This window comes from Falco cherrug, chromosome 9 (genome assembly GCF_023634085.1).
Source record: "Falco cherrug isolate bFalChe1 chromosome 9, bFalChe1.pri, whole genome shotgun sequence".
Lineage (NCBI taxonomy): Eukaryota > Metazoa > Chordata > Aves > Falconiformes > Falconidae > Falco > Falco cherrug.
Window position 1 is genome coordinate 43,694,038 of NC_073705.1, and position 21,344 is coordinate 43,715,381.

The window sequence follows — 21,344 nt, forward strand, 5'->3', positions numbered from 1 at the left end:
CATAAAGGGGAAAAAACAGTCACCAATAGCCACTACTTTCTGCAAAGTTGAGCCTGGCGGCTGTTCACTAAAATGTTACAGTGAGTTGAAAAAGAGACAGTAAAGCATGCACAATAAGTGCTTTCTGGACTAGATTAATAATAACTTTTGACCAGATGACTGAACTGAAATACTAGTGGAAAACAGCTTCCAATAAAGACTTCCACTTAATTTTTTCATGAGTGTGCCCCCAGATATATTTCTGAAGTGTTTTAAAATACAAACTGATTTTAAAAATAATTATTTTGAATAAAGAGAGCAAGCCTTCTGTTTTGAAAGTGTCACTCCACAGCATTTTAAATTTTTCAAAAGAACTTGCACCCTGTCTTTGCAAAACATTTTTCAAACTATTTGAAGTGTCAAAATGTCTCCTTAGTTTGCCTTGACTTTACAAGCAAGACAAGTTACCTGAAACTTCCCAAACTCTTTTCCAAAGTCTTCTGACTGGTTTCTACTACCACCAAAATTCCAGGTAGGCTATGACAGCATTCATTCAGAATAAATGTTTTACCACAACTTTAAGATTATTCCTATATCATATTAGGCATTACCCTGAAAGTATTTAGTGAATAGCTTTTATGGGAAACAACCTCTGTCCCCAGCTCCCATACCCTGCTAGGAATTACAGAGTGCTTAGAGGGGGGAAGTCTTACTTCTGCTATTAGCATGCTTACTCACATACCTTAAAAATCAAAGTACTAAAATTAATTTATAAGTAATAATTTGAAGTTAAATTGACTTTCTTTAATTGCATTTAGTGTTATAGACTGTGATGCATTACTAAATAAAAAAAAATACTATAAAAAATGACAAAAATCCATGCTTAAATTAAGTAGGCCAATTACTTTAAGTGCTGCTACAGTCAGAAAAGTGATTCAAGGATAAATATGGGAGCACACAATGCCATTTCTTCAATACTTTCCAGATCAAATTCAATGTAAAAGTCAACAGGTCTTTTTATTATTTTTTTTTTCCTCTGCCCCATGGCATCACAAACACTCCACGGGACTTAAAGAACTTGGCTGAATTCTTTCTTTCCTGGCATCCTCTGCAACACCAACGATGATTATATATTACATTACAAGACACACTCTTTCCAAAGGAAAACGTTCATTTTTTCCAGGTAGAAAGTAAAGATTTTTTTCATTTGTCTGGAGTCTAGACATCCAGTATCCCTGGTTATGCATAAATAACTAGGTGGTACAGAATTTGCGTATAATAAATGCTCAGATCATTCTGTTCCTTGTTGGATGAAAAGGTACTTAAGGCCCAGGCTATTCCTCCCTGTATCATTTTATACAGCAGTACCAAAGAGAGATGTCTAACCATTCCCTCCCTAAGCTATTGCTGTTGCAGATTTCTAACCATAAAGAAGGTATGTTGCTCTGTGGCTGGCTGCTTAAATACTATACATTTTACCGTTTAAACACAGCAATCCCAATTCAAGTTTCTCTGCCACAGTTCTAGCTGGTGTGCTCCAACCAACTGAAAAATCCAGGTATTTTTAATGACATATGCAAACTCAACCACACAGCACATGCAGAAGTCTAACACTTTCTGGTGGTGTCACATTTCCTGAACAGGCACCTACCAACACACATGCAGTTGGTTCAACACTTCTCAAACACCAGATTCCGTGTATTGGCATTAAACAAGGCATGCTCACTGGAAAAGCCTGTAGGGAGATATGGCAGCCATAGTGATGCATAAGTGGTTAACAGCTGAAATAATGATGCAGAAAGCAGAAGTTAACTTCTGTTATACTGACAAGAATAACACTTAAAAAATCTTAATGTAAAGTAGGTTGTCTGTAAATGTTCTGCTTGGCTTTTATTGTGATGGCCAATGCTTCACATCATGAACGATGTGCAGTGTCACATATGGATTGTGTAAAAAAACGCATTTCTCCATTTTCATTACTATATTCCTTTGCCAAGTAAATAACTGCAAGAGTAGTGGCCTGCAGAAAGGAAGGCACCATTCCAGGATCAATAGCTAGTTGTAAAACTATTGACAGCATAGGTCCTATAACTTCTAGTCAAGGTTGAGGCCCTCAACAGGTAGGACTCGGAAACAAAACTGCCATATAATTGCTCTAGGAAACAAAACTTCCCATGAAACTCATCACATTGAAAACCAAGTTCTTTCTACACAGCAAAATTAATCAGGAAGCATTCAAATTAATGTGGTGTCAATGATCACAATGAAACAGAAGTTATCTCTAATCTAGAAAAAGTTAAAATTTAAAATAATTAATAAGTCAATAAAGTGTGGGGTTTTTTCCCCTGTAGGAACAAAACTCCATAGTTTGATTTGAAAGGACCAAAACTCTTCACGAGTTTCTTCTGTAAAACTTTTGTACAACAGTTTTCTTAACCAGACAACACTCACTTATTGACACCAAAGATTAAGAATAAATTACTACAGCTCCCTTTCACAGGTCTAATACCTTTTTAATTGAGAAAACAGAATCATAAAAAACCTGCCTGTTTTGTCTTACATTTTGTAATGTGGGTATATGCTCACGTCTGTAGGAAAGCAGAGACTTGATGTAACTACAGAAACAATGTGTTTTTCAACAGTAAGATTAATCTAGTAAAAACATCGCTGCTATTCACATTTCTCTTCAGAAACGTAACATATCATTTTCATATCCAGCTTCCAAAATCCTTCTCAAATCCTTCTTCGAACTATACATCTGTTCATTTGCTCGCCCTAGAAGCACAGTTTCATCTGTTTATTACGGAACCTCATCTTACCATGGACAGCACCCCCTGCTTTTAACCTATAGTCATTTCAGAGCTTGGTAAGATTCTTTATGAAACTTGCCACACTACCAATTTTTATGTCAGAAAATTTGATTACTGATGCTTCTACATCCAGGAGGTCAGCAAAATAAAACATTAAGCTTCCCAGCAGGCCTTTAAGCACTGACGTAATGTATGTGGAGGCACACAAGATGCTCCTGTAAAGAGGAAAAAAGCAATTCAAAACACATGAGGGCAGCTGAAGCTTTTTAGGATGACACAACAGATCTGATTTTCTGTTGCAGGTTTTTTTAACAGGTGGGTAGACCTAGTTCCACAGAGCACCGTCTGACAGCCATTGACAAACTTAGGGACAATTCATTTTTTTCCCCAGAAAATTAATGTAAAATACCATCATTTAGCATGTATTTTCATAAAGACATTTAAGGTAAATTAATGCATTTAACATGACCCTGGTTCCTTGAGCTCTTACTGGAATTGACTTATTCCTGAATGTGCCACAATTCTGTTGCCTGAAGAATTTGTAAGGAAATTTCAAACACCAGTTTAATCGCACTGGGAGGAAGGTTTTTCTTTCCATTGCACAGATGGGAAAGGGAAGCATACAGGGGCTAGAAAGCCTTCTCAAGATGACATGGCAAAGAATAGCAGAGACAGGGCTTCGACTGTCTGTCTTTCTGGCCTTGAGCTCCAACAGCTCTACAACGCATCAGCAAGACAGGATGTTTGTCTTGGCTGCGACTGACTGGCATTGCTCTAGTGCCTAGCCATCATTTTCATATCAGGCAGCAGTCTCATCAGCAGAAAGCTCCCATTGTGATCAAGGGGGAGTAGATTTCCTGTGCATCTCCTGAAATTATGCACAAACCATAAATGAGAGAAGTGGAAAAACAAGGGCTAAGTCACGAAAACACAGTGTCTATATCAACCCTTTACATTTTCTTACACAAATACAGAAGAACTGTATGGATATGCATCAGCTGACCTTTCCCCCACTGGTACTGCTCAGTAGAACAGCTTATCATTGAGAAGAGTTTGAATGCTGCAGCTGTCAAGCCTGAGGTCTTTTGAAAGGCCACTTCTCCTGAACCAACTTATTACTCATTTCTTGCTATTATCCATTTCTTCACCACAAGTGACAAAATCTAAAAGCTGGTTTCACATTAGGTGGAATATCACAGTTTGTACCGTGCTTCTACCATTTCCATTTAGCTATCTTTTTCTTTAGAACTTCCACATCTTTCCTGTGAAATGTCTCCATTTCTTGTTACAGAATTTAAGGCATTGTACTAGAAGAAAGGACCATATCTTTTCACTGAAGCTGTGCACACAGATTTCTGTCTGTAGCTTTAGTGTAAAACAAGACATATTTTATCATAAGCACAACAATAATGAGGAGTTTGTTAGGCTGGTCAGTGACTACTCTGTATTTCTAATTGCCAAGTCTGCTCCTTGTCCTTAATTTAACCCCTGCAGAAATTATAATCCAAAATGTATAGCTGATAAAGAACAAGTAATCCACAAGGTAAATAATTTTCAGCTCCAGTATAGCACAGCATTACTATAAACATGGGGCTTCTTTTAACTGTGCGATGTTATTTCGTCTTCTGAAAGCCTGACAGTTTCCACAAGGAGGACACCAAGGGATTGGCTGGGTTTTAGAGATCAGCAGATGGACAAATTAAAACATTACTCAAGGGAATAGTATAACTTCCAGAGAGCAGGTAGGGAAGGACCATTTATTACAGTAAACCTCGAGAGCCCAGTGTTGGAAACTCTCCATAATCATAAACACGTGTTCTTCAAGTGACCTCCCTGCTCGTGGCCAGCAGGCAACTCCTGCACGTTGAGCGAGGAGGTGCTACTGGAGATGCACAAGCACAGCTCTCCTGCAGCTCAGCAGGGAGGGCAGTGGGCACACCCTGGCACCCAGCCTGCTGTCCTTGAGCTCAGTGCAGCATCCTGGGGACTAGGTTATTTTATCTACCCCTATTCACCAATGCCTGCCCAGAGACAGCAGGGTTCAATTGGCTTTTCTATGGGAACTCCTCCCACCAAAATTTTATGAAAAAATACTTTTAGTGGAATTAGTGCAAGATGGTTGTTGTGTCTGAGAGGAAGAGGAGAAGCGCATGGGCAGCTGCAGTATGCAACACAGTATCCAACTGGAAGAAGCAAAATATCTGGTGGCAAATTTTCCATCCTCTTTTACTGTCTGTCTTACTGGTACAGCCTGAAGGTCAGTCTGTGGCAAACAGAAAAGGTAAATTTGATCACACTGAATTTATAGAGTATGTGTAGGGTTTCAGGATTTGATACTGAGATGTTAACCCTTTGCAGAAAAGGCAAAGAAACACAGATGTACTACTGGAAGAAGCGATACCATAGCTCAGTAACCAGGTTTGCTACTGTATTAGGTTTGCATGATAGGGTTTTGGTAGCCAGGAAAGCTATAGGGGTGGCTTCTTGTGAGAAGCTACTAGAAGCTTCTCTGATATCCGATGAAGCCAATGCCAGCCGGCTCCAAGATGGACAAGCCACTGGCCAAGGCCAAGCCCAGCAGCAGCAGTACTTCTGGGATAGCATATTTAAGGGGGAAAAATCCTCTGAATCAAATTTCAGCAGCAGGGCGGAGTGAGAATACGTGAGAGCAAGAGCCCTGCAGACACCAAGGTTAATGCAGGAGGAGGCAGGAGATGCTCCAGCTGCCGGAGCAGAGATTCCCCTGCAGCCTGGGGAGGTTAATGGTGGAGCAGATCCCCACCTGCAGCCCGGGGAGGGTCCCACACCAGAGCAGGTGGGTGCCCGCAGGAGGCTGTGACCCCATGGGCAGCCCACCCTGGAGCAGCTGCTGGCAGGGCCCGTGGGGAGAGGAGCCCGGGCTGGAGTAGCTCCTGACAGGACCTATAACCCCATGGGGGACTTCACACTGGAGCACTGTGTGAAGAACTGCAGCCTGTGGAAAGGACCCATATTGGAGAAGTTCATGCAGGACTGTCTGCCGTGGGAGGGACACCACGCTGGGGCAGGGCAGAGTGTGAGGATCCTCCCCCTGAGGAGGAAGGAGCAGCAGAGGCAGCGTGTGAGGGACTGACCCCAGCCCTATTCCTTTCCCATTCTTGGAAATAACCATTAGAATAATTTTACCTTCTTAAACCCAATCCTACATTACATAGCAACTTTCTCATCACTATCAGAAGGCTACTAAAAGATCACCTTGTGGTGCTTGCTTTCAAAACACTCACTGCTCAAGTGTTACATAGGACAGTAATTACATGGCAGTTTATTTGCTGGGTTGCTAGATTTTTGAGTCTACAGACTAACTCTACAAGTATCATGGCAGTCGTCTTATGCTTAAAATAATTCTATATGATTAGAAGGACACTACAGCCTCGGTTGATTTCCCACTTAAAATCAGCCTCATTATCTTCAGTCTTGCTGTTCAAGTGACACAGCAATTGACATCTCTAACAACTGAGAACAGAAAGCTGCGCCTAAGACTTTCAGAACTCGTTCCATCTCAGGACCCTTCGTATAGCCTTTTTGTTTCATTTTTTTAAACCAGGAGTAGCCCAACTTCAAAACCAAAGATGTTATTTCCCTCTGATTCACCACTGAAAAATCTATGATTACATAGGAAGAATACAAATAAAGGTCTGTTTTGTAGTTGTGGAAGACTACATATAAAATCTAAACTGTATGCACAGACACACAAGATGTATTTTTCCAACTGCAATTTAACCTTAATTTCCTTTCTTTGTATTCTGTTCGAAGTCAGTCACCACACCAAAAGATTATGCATTGCATTTTAAACCAGAAGTGTTTGCAGGTTTTAAAACATACCACAGAAAATTTATTTTATCCATTACAGACCCTATATCCATTACAGATCCTATATCCTAAGATGACTGCGCTGAAAATACCATGAGTTAAACATATGGAACAGTGTTCATATCAGTTGGGTGGGGGGATTATGTACACAATTCCCTTTCACTGAGAGCTTGGCCCAATGAGAGATCTATTTTTTCTTTGATTCTTTACACCCAACATAAGGTACTACATTTTCTTGGGCAGAGACTCCTTTTCCTCAAGTTTCAGCCCAAAGTAAAAATTTTGCTGAAGGAAATGCATCAGATACAGTGGAAATGCTAACTCTACACTTTAGTTTAATGCCAGGAAGGATATCAGTGTGGAATTCAGTCCAAATGGAGAAGAGTGTGAGGAAGCATGTGAAAAAAGAAATGGTAATAGTTATTGTGAAAATTAATTTTTAAAGAGAACAGTACTCAGCTTTGATAGAAAGTCTTTTCTGGGAATGGGTAGAGGCCACACTGAACTTACTTGCACAGCTATGTGACCCATGCCAATCAACATCAACACTTCATTAATATTTTACTGAAAAAGTGTGAGATGATTCAAACTTCAGCTGTCCTTGTAGATGTTGCTAAGCAACTTTGCTGCTTGTCTGTGAACTAGTTTTCACAGCAACCTTTCCTTCAAACCAAAGACCTGTGTCCACTTGAAACATTTTCCCTTTTGTCAGTGAAGAACCCAGCAAGTTCTAACCCACCCCTCCCTTTGCCTTTCCCTCCCCACATCCCAGTTAAAAAGAAATCAATTTAATACCATCTAAAATTCTCCACTTACCATAATCACTGTCATAAAACACTATGAATTTCTGCCACCGCAGCTCAGTGACCAGTTTCAGCATAACATCATTGAGGCGGACGGGTGGCCGGGCAGCCAGCGTGTACTCCTCCTCCTCCAGGCTGGGGTTCAGGTGGCATGCTGTGCGTGGGGAGCCTCCCGTGTTGCGTTGTACAAAAAGGTGTGGGATGTGCATGGCATCCGTCAGGGACTGCAGGGCGTTGGCTGAGGCACAACCAGTGGATGTCACTAAGGCTAAGATCCCCAGGGTCATCAGGTCACAGGCTGGAGAAGACAAGAAATAAAGCAGGGTTAGAACAAGCTCAGCAATTCCTTTGACAAACCTAGATGCTAAGAAGGAAACGGGACAGGCTTTACCCTTGCCATTAACAGAGAGTGGAAATGATTTATATTACAGTATCAGCCAGAGCCTTTCAGAGTTAGGTCCTGCACCTCTATGGCAGGAGACAGTATCTGCAATCTGTACTGATAAGAACAAGTCGAGGACAGATAGCATTACTGCTGTCATTTCTTCAGACAGGAGCTGATATGGATGGAGCTTACAGCCCTTGCTTCAGGTCATTCCTGGTGGAAGCAGGAACTGAACTGTCTTTTAAAAGCCAGTTCACTGCTTTCACCTCTTAATCTTTGTTGTGCACATTGGACGAAGACTTCAGACAATAAAGAGCAATTTCAGTTTCAAAGATTTCTCTTATACAACAGAATTTTGAAGGATTTTTAAATTGATGGAAAAACATTCACAGTGTGTCTCAGAGCTATGAAGAAACAACAAAGGCGCTCGTTAGAACAAAGGCAACTCATGAACAACTAAATTATTAATAACACTGTAGCCGTCTTTAAAAAGATCTGGAAAAGCACATACCATTTAAAAACACTGCATACACATTTGAGCCCATCTGCTTTTGAGGATGAAGCGTTAGGCGAGTGAGACCCAGGCGGTGCTGGCTGGGCAGCCCTGGGCAGCCCTTCCCAGCCTTGCTGTGCTGCTGGGGTCAGCTGCAGCATCCCGCCCGGCTCGCTCTCCCCAGGACTCTGCCCGGTAGGGCCACCCGACATGCAGCTGGAGTTGGAAAATGTTTCAGTCTAGGCCCCCCAGCTATAGCCCAGCAGCTATTTAGTCAGTGGTGGCAAGACTAAGGCAGCTACTGACGTTTGATGTTACTAACCCTCTTGAATAAGTGGCAGAAAAGCCACAAGTCCCTGGGAGCTGGGCACAGGGAGGACTCATGGCTTAGTGCTGCCCTAAGGGTCCCCCAGGGGCACTCGGCGCTTCCCACTCCTCTTCTCCTTTGAAGAGGGCTGGGGGAGCTCAGGGCTGCAGTTGCCGTTTCAGTCCCTGAGCAAGCACCTGCACAAGCCCAGCCTGCCCAAAGGAAACAAGCTAATCTGCTTCCCTGGGACAGAGGCCCACCACCAGAGCCAAGCTGGACAGGAGGTGACTGGGATGCTCCACAGCCCTGCTGCAGGCTACATGACCTTGCTAACAGCCGATAAATGAAAGAGCCTCCGGGGTATAATCCAGAGCCCCTCTGGGACACACAGGGTAGCTGAGCAGGATGTTCAGCTCCCAGCATGGAGGGGAGGCTGCCCACGCTGTGCTTCCCTGCGCAAGGTGATGGCCATGGCACATGGGAGAGCTGGCGGCCGGCACGTGGCACATGCCGCAGGGCTGCCAGGGCATGTGTCAGCTCTGCTAACGCAGGAAAGACGTGCTGCCACCCTGCCGCTGACCCACCTCTGATCTCCGGTGGAACCAACTGAGAGAAAAGGTAGAAAAATGAGCATAACATATTAAAAGGATTTGGTTTTCCTCCTCTAAACACTTTTAAGTATACCTCCACTTTCAGAGGCCAAAACGTCAAAGGGACTGGACAGTGTATGAATAATTAATAGTAATTAGCAGTTAATTGCCAATATTAATTACACAAAGCCACAGTAATTAAACACATAAAACTGTTTTTAACGCAACCAACAAACTGTTTCACCAAATATCGTCTTAGACCAGACAGAAAATAAATAGATCACACTTTGATATGGGATAACAGAAAGAAAATGTTTGATCTTCTCTATGCACAGAACATTCAACATGTATCCTAATGCAACAGAGAAAGATGAAGTGCTTTTGAAATTATTTCCTTGATGGTCTTTACAATACACATGTCAGCTGCATTATCTAAATTTACTCTGTGTTGATTATAGTTACATGAAATTGTTCTTTGTTTTTCCTGAGAGCTGACCTGATTTAACAGCAGGGAGGCATTACATTTGCCAAATGGGAGACCCAAGTTCGGGAACAGATTTGATTTCCCAGGCTTCTAGCCAGAGAAAACTGAACATGTCATACAGGTAATTTATTTAGTCACAGTAGGGGAGGGAACAGAGAAGTGGGAACAGAGGGAGAGAACAGCCGAGCTGAGCTATAAACCCCTGCAGAGATCACCAACCAGCAAGCTTTGCTGTCACCAGAGGTGAGAGAAGCAAGCCACACGGGTCTGTGGAAGGAACAATTTACTTGCAAAGCAGACAGAAGGAGCAAAAAAACAAAGCCCTTTCTCTCGGGAGGCTGCATTCAGAGAGTCACTTATTTGTGGAATATAGAGCTGATCACCAGTTGTATAACAAGAGATGACTTCATTCAGCAGTTGACACTAATCAAAAGCTGCTCACTTACTAGCAGCAAAAAGACCAGAGATACAACAGGCTGCAGCAAATGGGCCCCCTTATCTCCCAGCACAGCCCACTGAACACAGCTGAAATATCTCAGCAAAGACTGTTTTGGTCAAGGCATTTTCCCAGTGTTTTGTAGTTTGTGTCAACTGGTTAAAATGAAGAATTAGTCAATACGTTTCTACATTCTGATATTTTGTCAATTGATTATGTTCTGCCTGAAAGCATATGCTGCACAGTAACTGTTACCTCCTCTTGGCTCTTGGTTTCGAAATAGTATAGCAGGCAATGAAAAACTGGAATGACTAAGGGAAAAAGGTTTCATATTTTCTGAATTGCTTTCTTTAGTCAAATTACAGGATGTGAAACAGAACGTGTCATATTTCTAGTAGAAGACTTTCACTATATAAAAATACAATAGATTCCAGGAAGTTCAACCTCTCCACTCTTACTACACTGAAAGGTGAGAATAAGCTTTTAGCACATAAAGAAGTACTGCTTTCTACATTAGTAACAGAATAGGAAACAACTACTTAGCAAACTCCTATTCATTAAAAACCTCATTAACTCTTAAGACATCTTGAAATCCCATAGCAAAAGAACGTTCAAGGATTATACAATACCAGAAGAAAACTCTGGTGACAATTCTTATAGGATTTCCTCCCACATGCCTGTACTTTTTTGCATACAAAACTTTGGCATGAGAAAAGATGTGTCATCTTCTGTTTTACTTCATACTAGCTACAGATTTTCAGCAACAGTCAAGCACCCCTGACGACGAGACTGAGTAAATCACTAATTCTGTATGCCAGCTGCAGCTTCATAAGCACTCAAAAGAACCTGCAATTTTTGCACATGAATTCTATTACTACCATCTTGATTTCCTTAAAGCTGAAATACAGAAATGTGAAGTTGCCTCAATTCATGTCAACATACTAACATAAGGGAAAGGGGAATCAGAACACCTTAGGTGTTTAGCGATCTTTAACTGCTATAGTGGTAGCTATAACAATTTCATATTGTTATAACGAAGATGTGTTCATATTTATTTATCCTGTAGATGTATTTACGTAGATAAGTTTTAAGAAATAATGCTTTTAAAGTATTTGTTCCACAGATAAAGAGAGACAACGTTCCAGCAATCCTGACTCCAGATTTCACTGCTACGTGAATAGCAATAGTTACTAGTTTACTGTACTGAAATGCCTTCATCACCATCAGCCTTCATCTTCATTCATCTATTTGAGCAGACTAAATTATGACATGGTAGTTGTTAATCGGTGTTAGCCACCATCAACAGACCATCTCTCAAATTTACACTTGGATTTCATTGAAGTTTCCCAAATTATTGCTTAATCCAGTTTTTAGTCGTTTCAGTGAAATCTCTCTCTCAACCTATTCTTTTGAAATCTGTCTTCAGAATCTCCCCTCTCCACATCTGCTTGACATTTCATATCTGGAACTGTTATTTCCATTACAGAGTTTCACAACACACTGTCTGCTCTCTTCTCCATCTATAGCCCTGTTTTTCTCCATTTAGCTTCTCTGTGTCATCTCTGTCATGATGTTGACAGAAGTAACAAAGGTTAATATATTTGGGGCTTCTTCTAACATCCATTTGTCTAACGGTTCTTACATCATACCGATACATACCAAACTTTTCTCTCATTCTGTGACCCCCGTCTCTAACTCCAGTCATATCCCATTAGACAACAGTTCATGGAAGTGCAGCTATCATTTTTCAGAATGCACCTTATCCATGTGACCTTTTTAATCATGGCCCACGAGACTCCTCACAGCCTGTGAAACGATGCAAGAATTCTGCTTTGCTACAGTCACTTTTAAGGTCTTGCTTTCCTACCATTGCCTCATGTACTGCCATCCTATTTGTGAAGACAGGTGCAGATGGCAAAGTCCTGATTTGGCACCATCTTCATAGGGATACTTGCATTAAAAGCTTTAGCTCAGATCTCTCTAATTAAATCCCTCTCCAAACTGCAGGGAATCAAAATACTCCAAGACAAACTGTTATCTTGCTTCTGGCAATGTGACAATATGACCATCTTTCAGTCTCCCTTTCAGTGGTTTCCTGTTTTTCAGAAAAGGGTAGAAACTTGTTCCTTTGTTTCCACAATTATCAATAGACCAGCTGCCACTGTAATTTTGGATCTAACAATACATCCACCTACTGGCATTCACACTGCCTCTTCAAACTTCAATGCCTTTCTGTCTCTCACTTCTGTGTAGCTCTATAGCTGGTCCTACCCACTCTGGACAGCATCTGATCATATTTGATAAATCCTCTCTGAATTGTTTGAATTTACTTGATTATTTTTTTCTTTTTTAGTTTGATTAACCTTTAGGAGCATTTTACTGCACTGCAAATGGAGAATCTTCCTAATAGCAAATAACTTGATTAAAAAAAAAAAAATATCACGGTTCAAAAATTGAGAGGTTGCTGCCTTTTCGCTTGGAAAGATCTTCAAAGGAAGAGAACTTCAGATCTGGCAAAAGAATGGAAATCCAGCCACACTGCACATACCTAATATTTCTAGTGTAGTTCTCTGGAATGAAATGATTAACGAAGTTGGCACTTAAGTATTTGTAACTAGGTTTCACAGCTACCATCCTGCTGAGATGAGATGAGGGACTTCATGCCTGCCTTAGTACTATTGCCTCAGTCAATCTGGCAGAAACTGATTTTTCACATTGTTTATCTTTGAACACCAGTAGGGAGGAAAATAATCATTTTATCATTAAAACATCAAATTCCAGAGAACACAAATTCTGGAGAAGGTAATAAAAAAACCCAAACTATTTTGGAAACCTAAATCCTAACATTCCATGAGATTATCAAGGCCTGCAAGTTATTCTGCTGAAAGTGCATAGTTAGCAAATCTACAAGCTGGCCTAGCAAGCACATGCAGAATATCCCGTGCTATATACAAATGAATACACAAGGAACTAACTATTGTATTATTCATGTGTACAAAATTTAATCAGCAATTTGGTTCATTAGCCAATTTTATTTATAACATACACATAACAGAAGTTTTGGGTTAAACACTAGAATAGCAAAAAGTTAGGAAATAAAAATATATCATTTCAGAAATCTGGTATGTTGTATCCTTAATAGAGATGTAAGGTCTGCAGGAAATGCATCCATAGAGGTATTCTTAAACTGAATGGAAAAAGTCCTTCTGGGAGGTTTGTCTGGAGCACTGAGGTGACATAGAAAAGACAACAATACAAGGAAAAAGACTGCAGCCCACCAAGCAATATTTCAAAATCAAGAGGACGGCAATACAATCCCTTCAGCTAAAACCAAAAATAACACAAGCCAGATAAGTGAGCGCTTTCACACATACCTAAACAAAACCCAAACATTTCTGCTGTAGCACACGAGAAACTTTACAGAAGTCAGGGCACGAACCTACAAGTATTTCAGTCAACAGAAAAATAGATAACTAAAATGTAGATAACTAGTAGTCTTTTTCTTTAGGCCTCAAAAGTCCTTTAATACTTAAATGATTTTGTGCAAAATCAGTCCCTCAGGCAGACAAAATTACAGGATAAACGATATCACTGAAAATGCTTCTATTCAAAATACCGATCTATAGATTCACTCCTACTATTGGTGAATTAAAGACAACATCAACATTAGTCATCTAAACATTCATTTGACCTGATGCTTCACTAAGAGGTTTTCCTGAAGAAAAGTAGGCTTTCCTTACTTTATATTTTATGTTGTTTGTTTACTCTTCATCAGTTTCTTTTACTAATTGAGAAAGAGAATTCATAATGAACTGGCATATTGGCACCTAGTATCATGCTACGCAGTTGTCCTTCCTTTGGGTAGTCAGCAATAAATTATTTCTGTTACATTTCTTTAGGTTTTTAATTACCTTTATGTTATGTGTTTACACTATGTTTCTTCAAACTACTAAGAATTTGTAATTTTTATTACAAAAACCCTACACAAACTATAGTTACTTGTCAGAGTAACTGTTAATAGAGAGAAAAGATAACAGATATAGACAGCAAAATTCTTTTATGTAGCACTTTTATTGCTGTACCAGTTTGTATGTAGTGAAGATTAATATTTCTTACTACATTAGACATATGTTCAATCAAAACAAAATGCATCTTAAAACAAGAAAGAAAATTCACAGTTAGTCCACTGTGGTTTAATGCAAAAGTCAAACCAACCAAAACCCTAACTACCCCAATTTGGATGTGTACATTTTTCACATGTAACATTTGAGAACACTAAATATTTCCTCCCTTTCATTTAAACAGCTTTTCTTCTCTACCTGGGACCAGGATCCAGGCTTTCTTAAATCCCACAGTCCTTGATGCGATAATTCTGGAAGCCACAGGAAAGTCTGACACAGCCCCACCATACCTCCTGATGGCAATTGTGTTCCCCTGCTTGCCGGCATTCAGAGCCCAAACGCAATGCCAAGTCTTCCACCAGAGACAAGAATTTCAAATCATGAAAGTATTCCCATGGATAATAATTCATTGCAAGAAGGACCTTGGAGAGCACCTGTGACTAGCCCGGCATCCAACATACAAATGCAACCACTGACAAATACTGCAGACTCTCTTGCAGTAAATAAAAATAGATAGTCTGAGAACCAAAGAGGACAGAAAATGCCTGAAGTTTGTCAGATAAATAACATTCTTGCTGGATATCACAGAAACATGATATAAACTTAAAACAAAAGGAACCATATACCCAACGCAAAGCAAACTGTAATGTTGACCTCCTCAAAAGGCCCATGTTCTAGTCTCACATGAAACCAAGCTCCCTTTATGTGTCCTTTTTCCAAAGCCATGAAACCCACATTGGGAAGAATTCACAATAAATCAGTTCAGGGCTCTCTCCAGCTCCAAGAAGGCAAGTAAATCTTCTCCTGTCAGCTTGCAAGCTCAGGCAGAGCTTCAAAATCTGACACACACACCCCCCATATAACAGAGTATCTCTGGAGAGATGCTGATACTTACCCATGTGTAAATATGTATGATGTAAAGTCTTTAACGAGTGATTGGCAACAGCAATAAAACCTGGGGCCACAGTCCTAAAATCACAGACTTATAGCACCAAAGCTAAAATGATCCTGTAGCAGGTTCATTAGCATCTATGTATGGACAAGACACAGCTGGCAAGGCGCAGGCTGCCACTAACTCCATGAAAATTAGAGAAGCTCATTCCTGACCTGAGGCAGGCTCAAATATTTCATTTTAGTGCAGCTATAGAGGAGACATAGTATTTGCCAGCAGTTGAATTGTCATTGTGAGCCCTCCATGGAGTTTTTTGATACTTAGTTTTCTGATAACTATTAACCAAAACCATTATACTAGATAATATATTGAAAAACTGAATAATCACCATTTAGCCTGTTTCTGAATTCTTTCTCTGTCCTTCAGTATAGCTCTTTTTTTTTTTCCTCCTTAGAAAACACATGGTAAGGGATTCTCTAGTGTTTTTTTCTTAGCAACTGAAATAAGACTGGCAAGTCAGTTTATAAACTCTTTATTTTTTTCTTTTAGAAAAGTTAGTCATCAGTTGTATGGGTAAAGTCCCACTTCTGTCTCCAACTTAGGTAAAATTCTCAGCTGCCCAGCTCAAAGCACTTCATGATCCAAAAATATGATACGCATCATCGCTTACATTTTCTAAGATTATGACGATTATTTCAGTAGGCTACCAGTTACATGGAAAAGATTCTGGAAAACCAGTATACACTATCAAGAAGACCAGTATATACATATATAAACGTGCATATTTAAATGTACACGTAATCAGTATATCAAAATATCCCTGACAAAGCAGCATCAAAACAAACCTCAAAAGCTAAGTTAAGCACGAGATTTTGAAATGTTTATCAAAAAACTTCTAGAAAAAAACGTTATTAAAGATCCTCCCCTTATTCTTGGACTGCCTTTTTATTGTTTTTCCAGCATTCAGCAGCCTAAGCCAAACAAGAAAGAATAGGAGAAGGAAAAAAATGAATGAGTTTTTGTATGCATGTTTCCTATGTTTTTCTTCTAGATACACGCTAACCATTACTCACAGAACAGAGGCACACTGGCGATATCGCCTTCCTTGCGCTGCTTTTCCCACACTGCCCGCTTACCCCTTCTGAGGTCAGAAGACAGCTCCATCTCCTTTGAGTCACTGCTCATAGCACTAATAGGGTGTTTGGTTACTGCTCATTGACACTGGTTGCATAGGAAAATTAATATTTAGATCATCAGCTTACTTTCAACTAAATGCTTTACTGGCTGGTGCCTTGTGGGCCAATTCTCAGCATGTATACACTGTCAGGGCTCCCCTGACATTACTAGAACCATCTTTTACCTCTGAAATAATAGTCACCGCACCTTACTTGCTCCATTATCCCCTTGGTTCAGCATTTTCAGTAAGCTGTTGTCGTTGGCTCACACACAGACAGAGCACCTAGATTGGGTATGAAGGCTGAAAAATGCTTTTCTTTTCTAGGACCTATAGTGAATGCACAAAATTGTATAAATCCTTTCCCTAGAATGCACATTGACTGCAACAGTTGGAGGTTTCAAGTAATTTCCCTCAAAGCACAAACCAAAAGGACATTTCAGTGCATGACAACATTCTTTGTGTCAGTATCAATGCAATAAACCACTAGCTGCCATTCTTAAAAAGTTAACCAAAAGCAGGGAAAGAAGCAATCTAGACCACTCTTCATTCACATTTATGCAGATGATGAAATTATTTCAAAGTGGTAAGTAATATACCATAGAGAAGGAAAAGAGTTATCAAAAGTAGAGTTGTGGCTTTCATCTTTCATTTAATTTATGGGAGCGTATTAATAGCTCTTTTCAGTCTTTAATAGCCTAAAATAAAACATTAAAGTCCTCTCACACCAAGCACACAAGTGTAACTGCTCTACTGGCAACAGTTTACTTTCCATGCAACTGAGTGATGCCATCAAGTGGTCAACAAATGCACCGGTTGTTTTGCAAATAAGGGTTTTGGGTTAATCACTGAACATGCTACATTTTGCGTGGAAAAGCCACCACCATGAAATCAGTACAAGGGATACTCCACTAATAAAAGTGCATTAATTGAGAGCACTAGTGACAAATAAGAGATGCCCCTGCTTTTACAAAAGACACCTGATTGTGCTCTCTAGCTCCTCCAAAGAAGGTAAGAGTCTCTGAGAGAAACAGCTATAACTCTGCTTTATAGCTGAGTTTTGCTATTGCCTTTGCAGTCAGATGGGTTTGGAAGACCAAACCAGGAAAGCCTGCATAATGTATGTATTTACAACTTTTTTAGACAATAATTTAGTAATGTGAGCGGTTGAGGATGTGAAATATCACGAAATGTACACATTTTCTAGCTGTTCTGAATTAATAATTAAAAAAAAAAAATCCTTAAAGCAGCTAAATAATGCCTTGACAGTACAGAAATCTCGGGAATAACTGCACTTCTGTTTTCTCGACGAAATGTCATTCCATTAGTAACGGTTTTCTTCCAGAATCATAGCTTGGCATGACGTTTAAAAACATGAATAAGCATTTCTGGGTAATACTAAAAAGAGTATGGTTTTGCAGAGCTACACATTAATCAAAATGACATCTATACTATTTTAAGGCACCAGGTGGAACCGAACCAGCTTTGATTCTTTTTGTTTTTCTTTTCCCCTTTCAAGACTAGTTCTGAGTTAGAATTAACTGCAAACTATCTCAATTATTTAAGAGACATAAACAACTGCTATTCTGAATACTACATATTTGATTTCCGTTCTTAGCAAGTTCATCAATAATTATGTTTTCTTTTGCCCTTCAACACAGAATAAACTGCACTTTCTCACCCTCTGCTTCTTTCATTTGCCTTTCATTAAAAATCATAACGATATAAAAGTATTTTTTCACACGTTCATTAGCATTCTGCATGCATGCTTGACTTCACTGCCTCCTTTGGGACTTTTTTTACATGTACACGCCGAGTATTATTGTAGCGTCAGCGTGGCTGAGGCTCAGTTCCGGCAGGCACAAAAGGAAAACACTCTCCTGCCATTTACAAAAAGCAGTCAAATGTAGCAACTCCAGACGAGCTGATAAAACCTCCTAGTTCTTCAGTACCAAGAAACTCATTTGGATTCTGAGCAGTATTGACCAGCAAAGAACGCGTTAGCCCTGCTTGCCTGTCTAATTAGCAGCAATGATGTGTGTGCACAAAAAGTGCCAATAGAAACTTCAATTTGTGGGGGGCACCCCCCTCCTTAAACTGTTCTCCTGTGTACCATGCTTTTATGCTGAAAGCAGGAGGGATGAACATCAGGCTAAGCATCACGACATTACTTCTAAACTAACCACAAAAGATTTCTCTGTTCTGTTGTTTCCCCAGCACATTAGAAGCATGTGTCATTCCCTGCACACTCCTAGTCACCCAGAAATTTTAAACAAACCAAAACACTGGTGCATGATCTCTGTTCCATAACCAATCCACCACTGTGCTTCAGTAAAACACCTACTTGGAAACAACAAATTCAAACTGCAAACATCACTCCAAAGCAGCAGTTCACATCCTGAGAACGAAACCTTAAGCAGGAGACTTAGACGGGCGCCTCAGGGGTATATATAATACTATCAGGGCTGCTGCGTTATGAGAAGGATAAACATTATGAAACTCAAGGCAAATTCCCAAAAGCTACCATTGCCTCATGCATGGACAGCAAGTTCCATACTCCAACTACTAGCTCAAGTAATGCACAACCCTAAAACCTTTCCTTATCTTGCTATGATCTCTTCTCTCCAATAGCTGTTACTTCTGCCAGCAAAGTGGACAGCAATATTACATCAGGCAGATGAGACACCAGAAGTCAATTCACAGAGCTGGGGAACACACCCATGGTGAAGGAGCCAACTTACACAAACAACATTCATTTATTTATGCCAACTGCTGAAAGACTCACAGCGTTTATGAATCTAGCTGTGACTCAGTACATATTTATAGCTTGTATTTATTGACAAATTTTAGGGGTTGATCTATTGAAAGATCTCTGCAATGTATCACATACTTACAATTGCATTCAAGCATTATGCAAATATCCCAAGCCTAGCAACCGTCTAAAGCTGCTATTTCATTTTCTAAAATCAACTTTAAAAGGAACACTTTCTTCTTTCCCTACCCATGAAACACATAATGAATGCCAAAATTATTTTTGCTCAATACTAGGAAAAAGATCCTGTCCTCACTCAGCACCAGTATTCCTTACATGAAAACAACTGCTTACAGATCTCAAATCCGCAGGACCAGCGCTACAAAATAGGTGGCATTAAAATACTGCAAGTCTGCATTCTCCAGTTTGCTTTAGCAGTTGCCCTAGAGTAACTTCAGACACCACACAGCTTTAACATCTAATAAAGCTACTCTAAATTGTTGGAGTATTACTCTGAATTTCTCTCTCCCCTTCAGCTCTGCATGAGTCAAATCAGGGAAAAACATCAAAACCCACAAATTTGCAAGAGTTCTCATCTGAATACATGAAATTAGACAGTTGTTCAAATGTGTTTAACACCTTATATAGTTCCCACTGTGAACCTTAGGACAGATTTTCAAAAAGTCTTAACATTTATGCACCTCTTACCCAGAGGCTGCTTGAAAACCAGGCCTCTCCTTTTGATGCTTAAATGAGACTGGCCTCTTGGAAGTTGCTCCTATTTTGGACTGCACTTTTCTTTCTTTTTTTTTTTTTTTTCCTCTTTATCTCAGCCTCCATCTCTGCAGATAAACAGACATTACCCTGCGGATAACCAGGCTTACTTCATACCAGCACAGATGCAGTACATTTCCTTAATCTCATGTTATTCAGAATTGTTTAAAAAACTGCCCTAATTACACCTTGCACCTAAGGTTTCTCTATACATGAAAGTCACTCTAGGGAAGACACCAATTTGAAAACTAACAAAGTGCCCTGGAGTGGTGGTCAGGTTTGATAGAGGCGAGTGCCTTTTCCGCTACACCTACTGTGAAGGTGGAAAATTCAAAGAAAAGTCACACCAAAATGCAAATCAAGAGTCATTACAAGGGAAATCAAGCCTCTCTTTGCTGGATACATGTTCTTTTTATGTCCCAATCAACCACCAGTACAGAGTTTCTGAAGGTCTCCCTCCCTCTTCTATTGCACACATCTCACCAGCACACAAAGCCCCCCCACCAGTATGCCCTTGTTGCTCTCCCGTGTGGCCACCCACAACAGCGCCAGGGAGATCTGGAGCATATCAAGCATGACACACGGCTCAGAGAGCAATGGCCAAGTGCAGGACAAGGCCAGTATTTTGCTTCTCAGTCTTGCTGGTGAAGAGAAACAGCTTGCAGAAGAGTAGACAGAGCCTGTGGGTTTTGCACAGCTGGTGTCAACAACACAGCTTTTACAACCATGGAACCATCTTTCAAAACCAAGGACTTCAGGGAAGAGACAGGACCTATTTAATCAGTAGTGTAAAAGCATCTTTGCCATCAGGCTGGCCAAACCTGAGAAACAGGGCTTTAAACTAGGAGCATCAGGGAAGGGAAACGACAGTCAACAATCAAGTGAGGAAGCAGGGAACCAGCGTGATAAGCAAAAGGTACAGGCTGAAGTACACAAGAAAGATCTGTGAAAGAGCAAAACAGGACAGAGGGGGGGGCATACCAGGCATACGCACACAAATACTGAAATGGCAAGAGGACACCGTGATGGGGAATCCTCCCACGTCCCGCTGAAAAATCAGCAAGGGTGGGTGCAGTCGCAGGGTTACAATCCCAGAGAGATACTATGTGATCTCTCTCAGGACTGCAGTGCTGCAGTGACTGCATCCTCCCCCCCCCCCCCCCCCCCCCCCCCCCCGCCTCCCCGGCCCCCGTTTATAAATACAAGAATTTTACCCCTCTATTTTCCAGCTAATTACTAGTTTCTCACATAATTACTGTTTTTTAAAGCACCTAAATCATAGCTGTGAAAGAATCTGCTAATGCAATTCAAGTTTCAGTGACCTATGCAGAATAATTTACATATATATATATATATGCGCCTTAAAATTACTTTCTAAAGTGACCCAGAAGTGGAAAGCAGGTGTATTAAATCCATACAGAAAAAGTAACCAGCTTTATACAGTACTGCATTGAAGAAAAATAAAAATGTATTAATAGATTACTCCACTTGTGTC

At 40.4% G+C, this 21,344-nt stretch overlaps 1 protein-coding gene across 1 annotated transcript in view; it reads right to left on the reverse strand.

The window, feature by feature from the left end:
• Positions 1-21,344, reverse strand: part of GRID1 (glutamate ionotropic receptor delta type subunit 1) — a 544,391-nt gene that overhangs the window by 315,089 nt on the left and 207,958 nt on the right. The window contains exon 3 of the mRNA XM_027817170.2: positions 7,455-7,739. Within this exon, the coding sequence (XP_027672971.2) occupies positions 7,455-7,739 (285 nt within the window). The remainder of the gene's footprint in view (positions 1-7,454; positions 7,740-21,344) is intronic.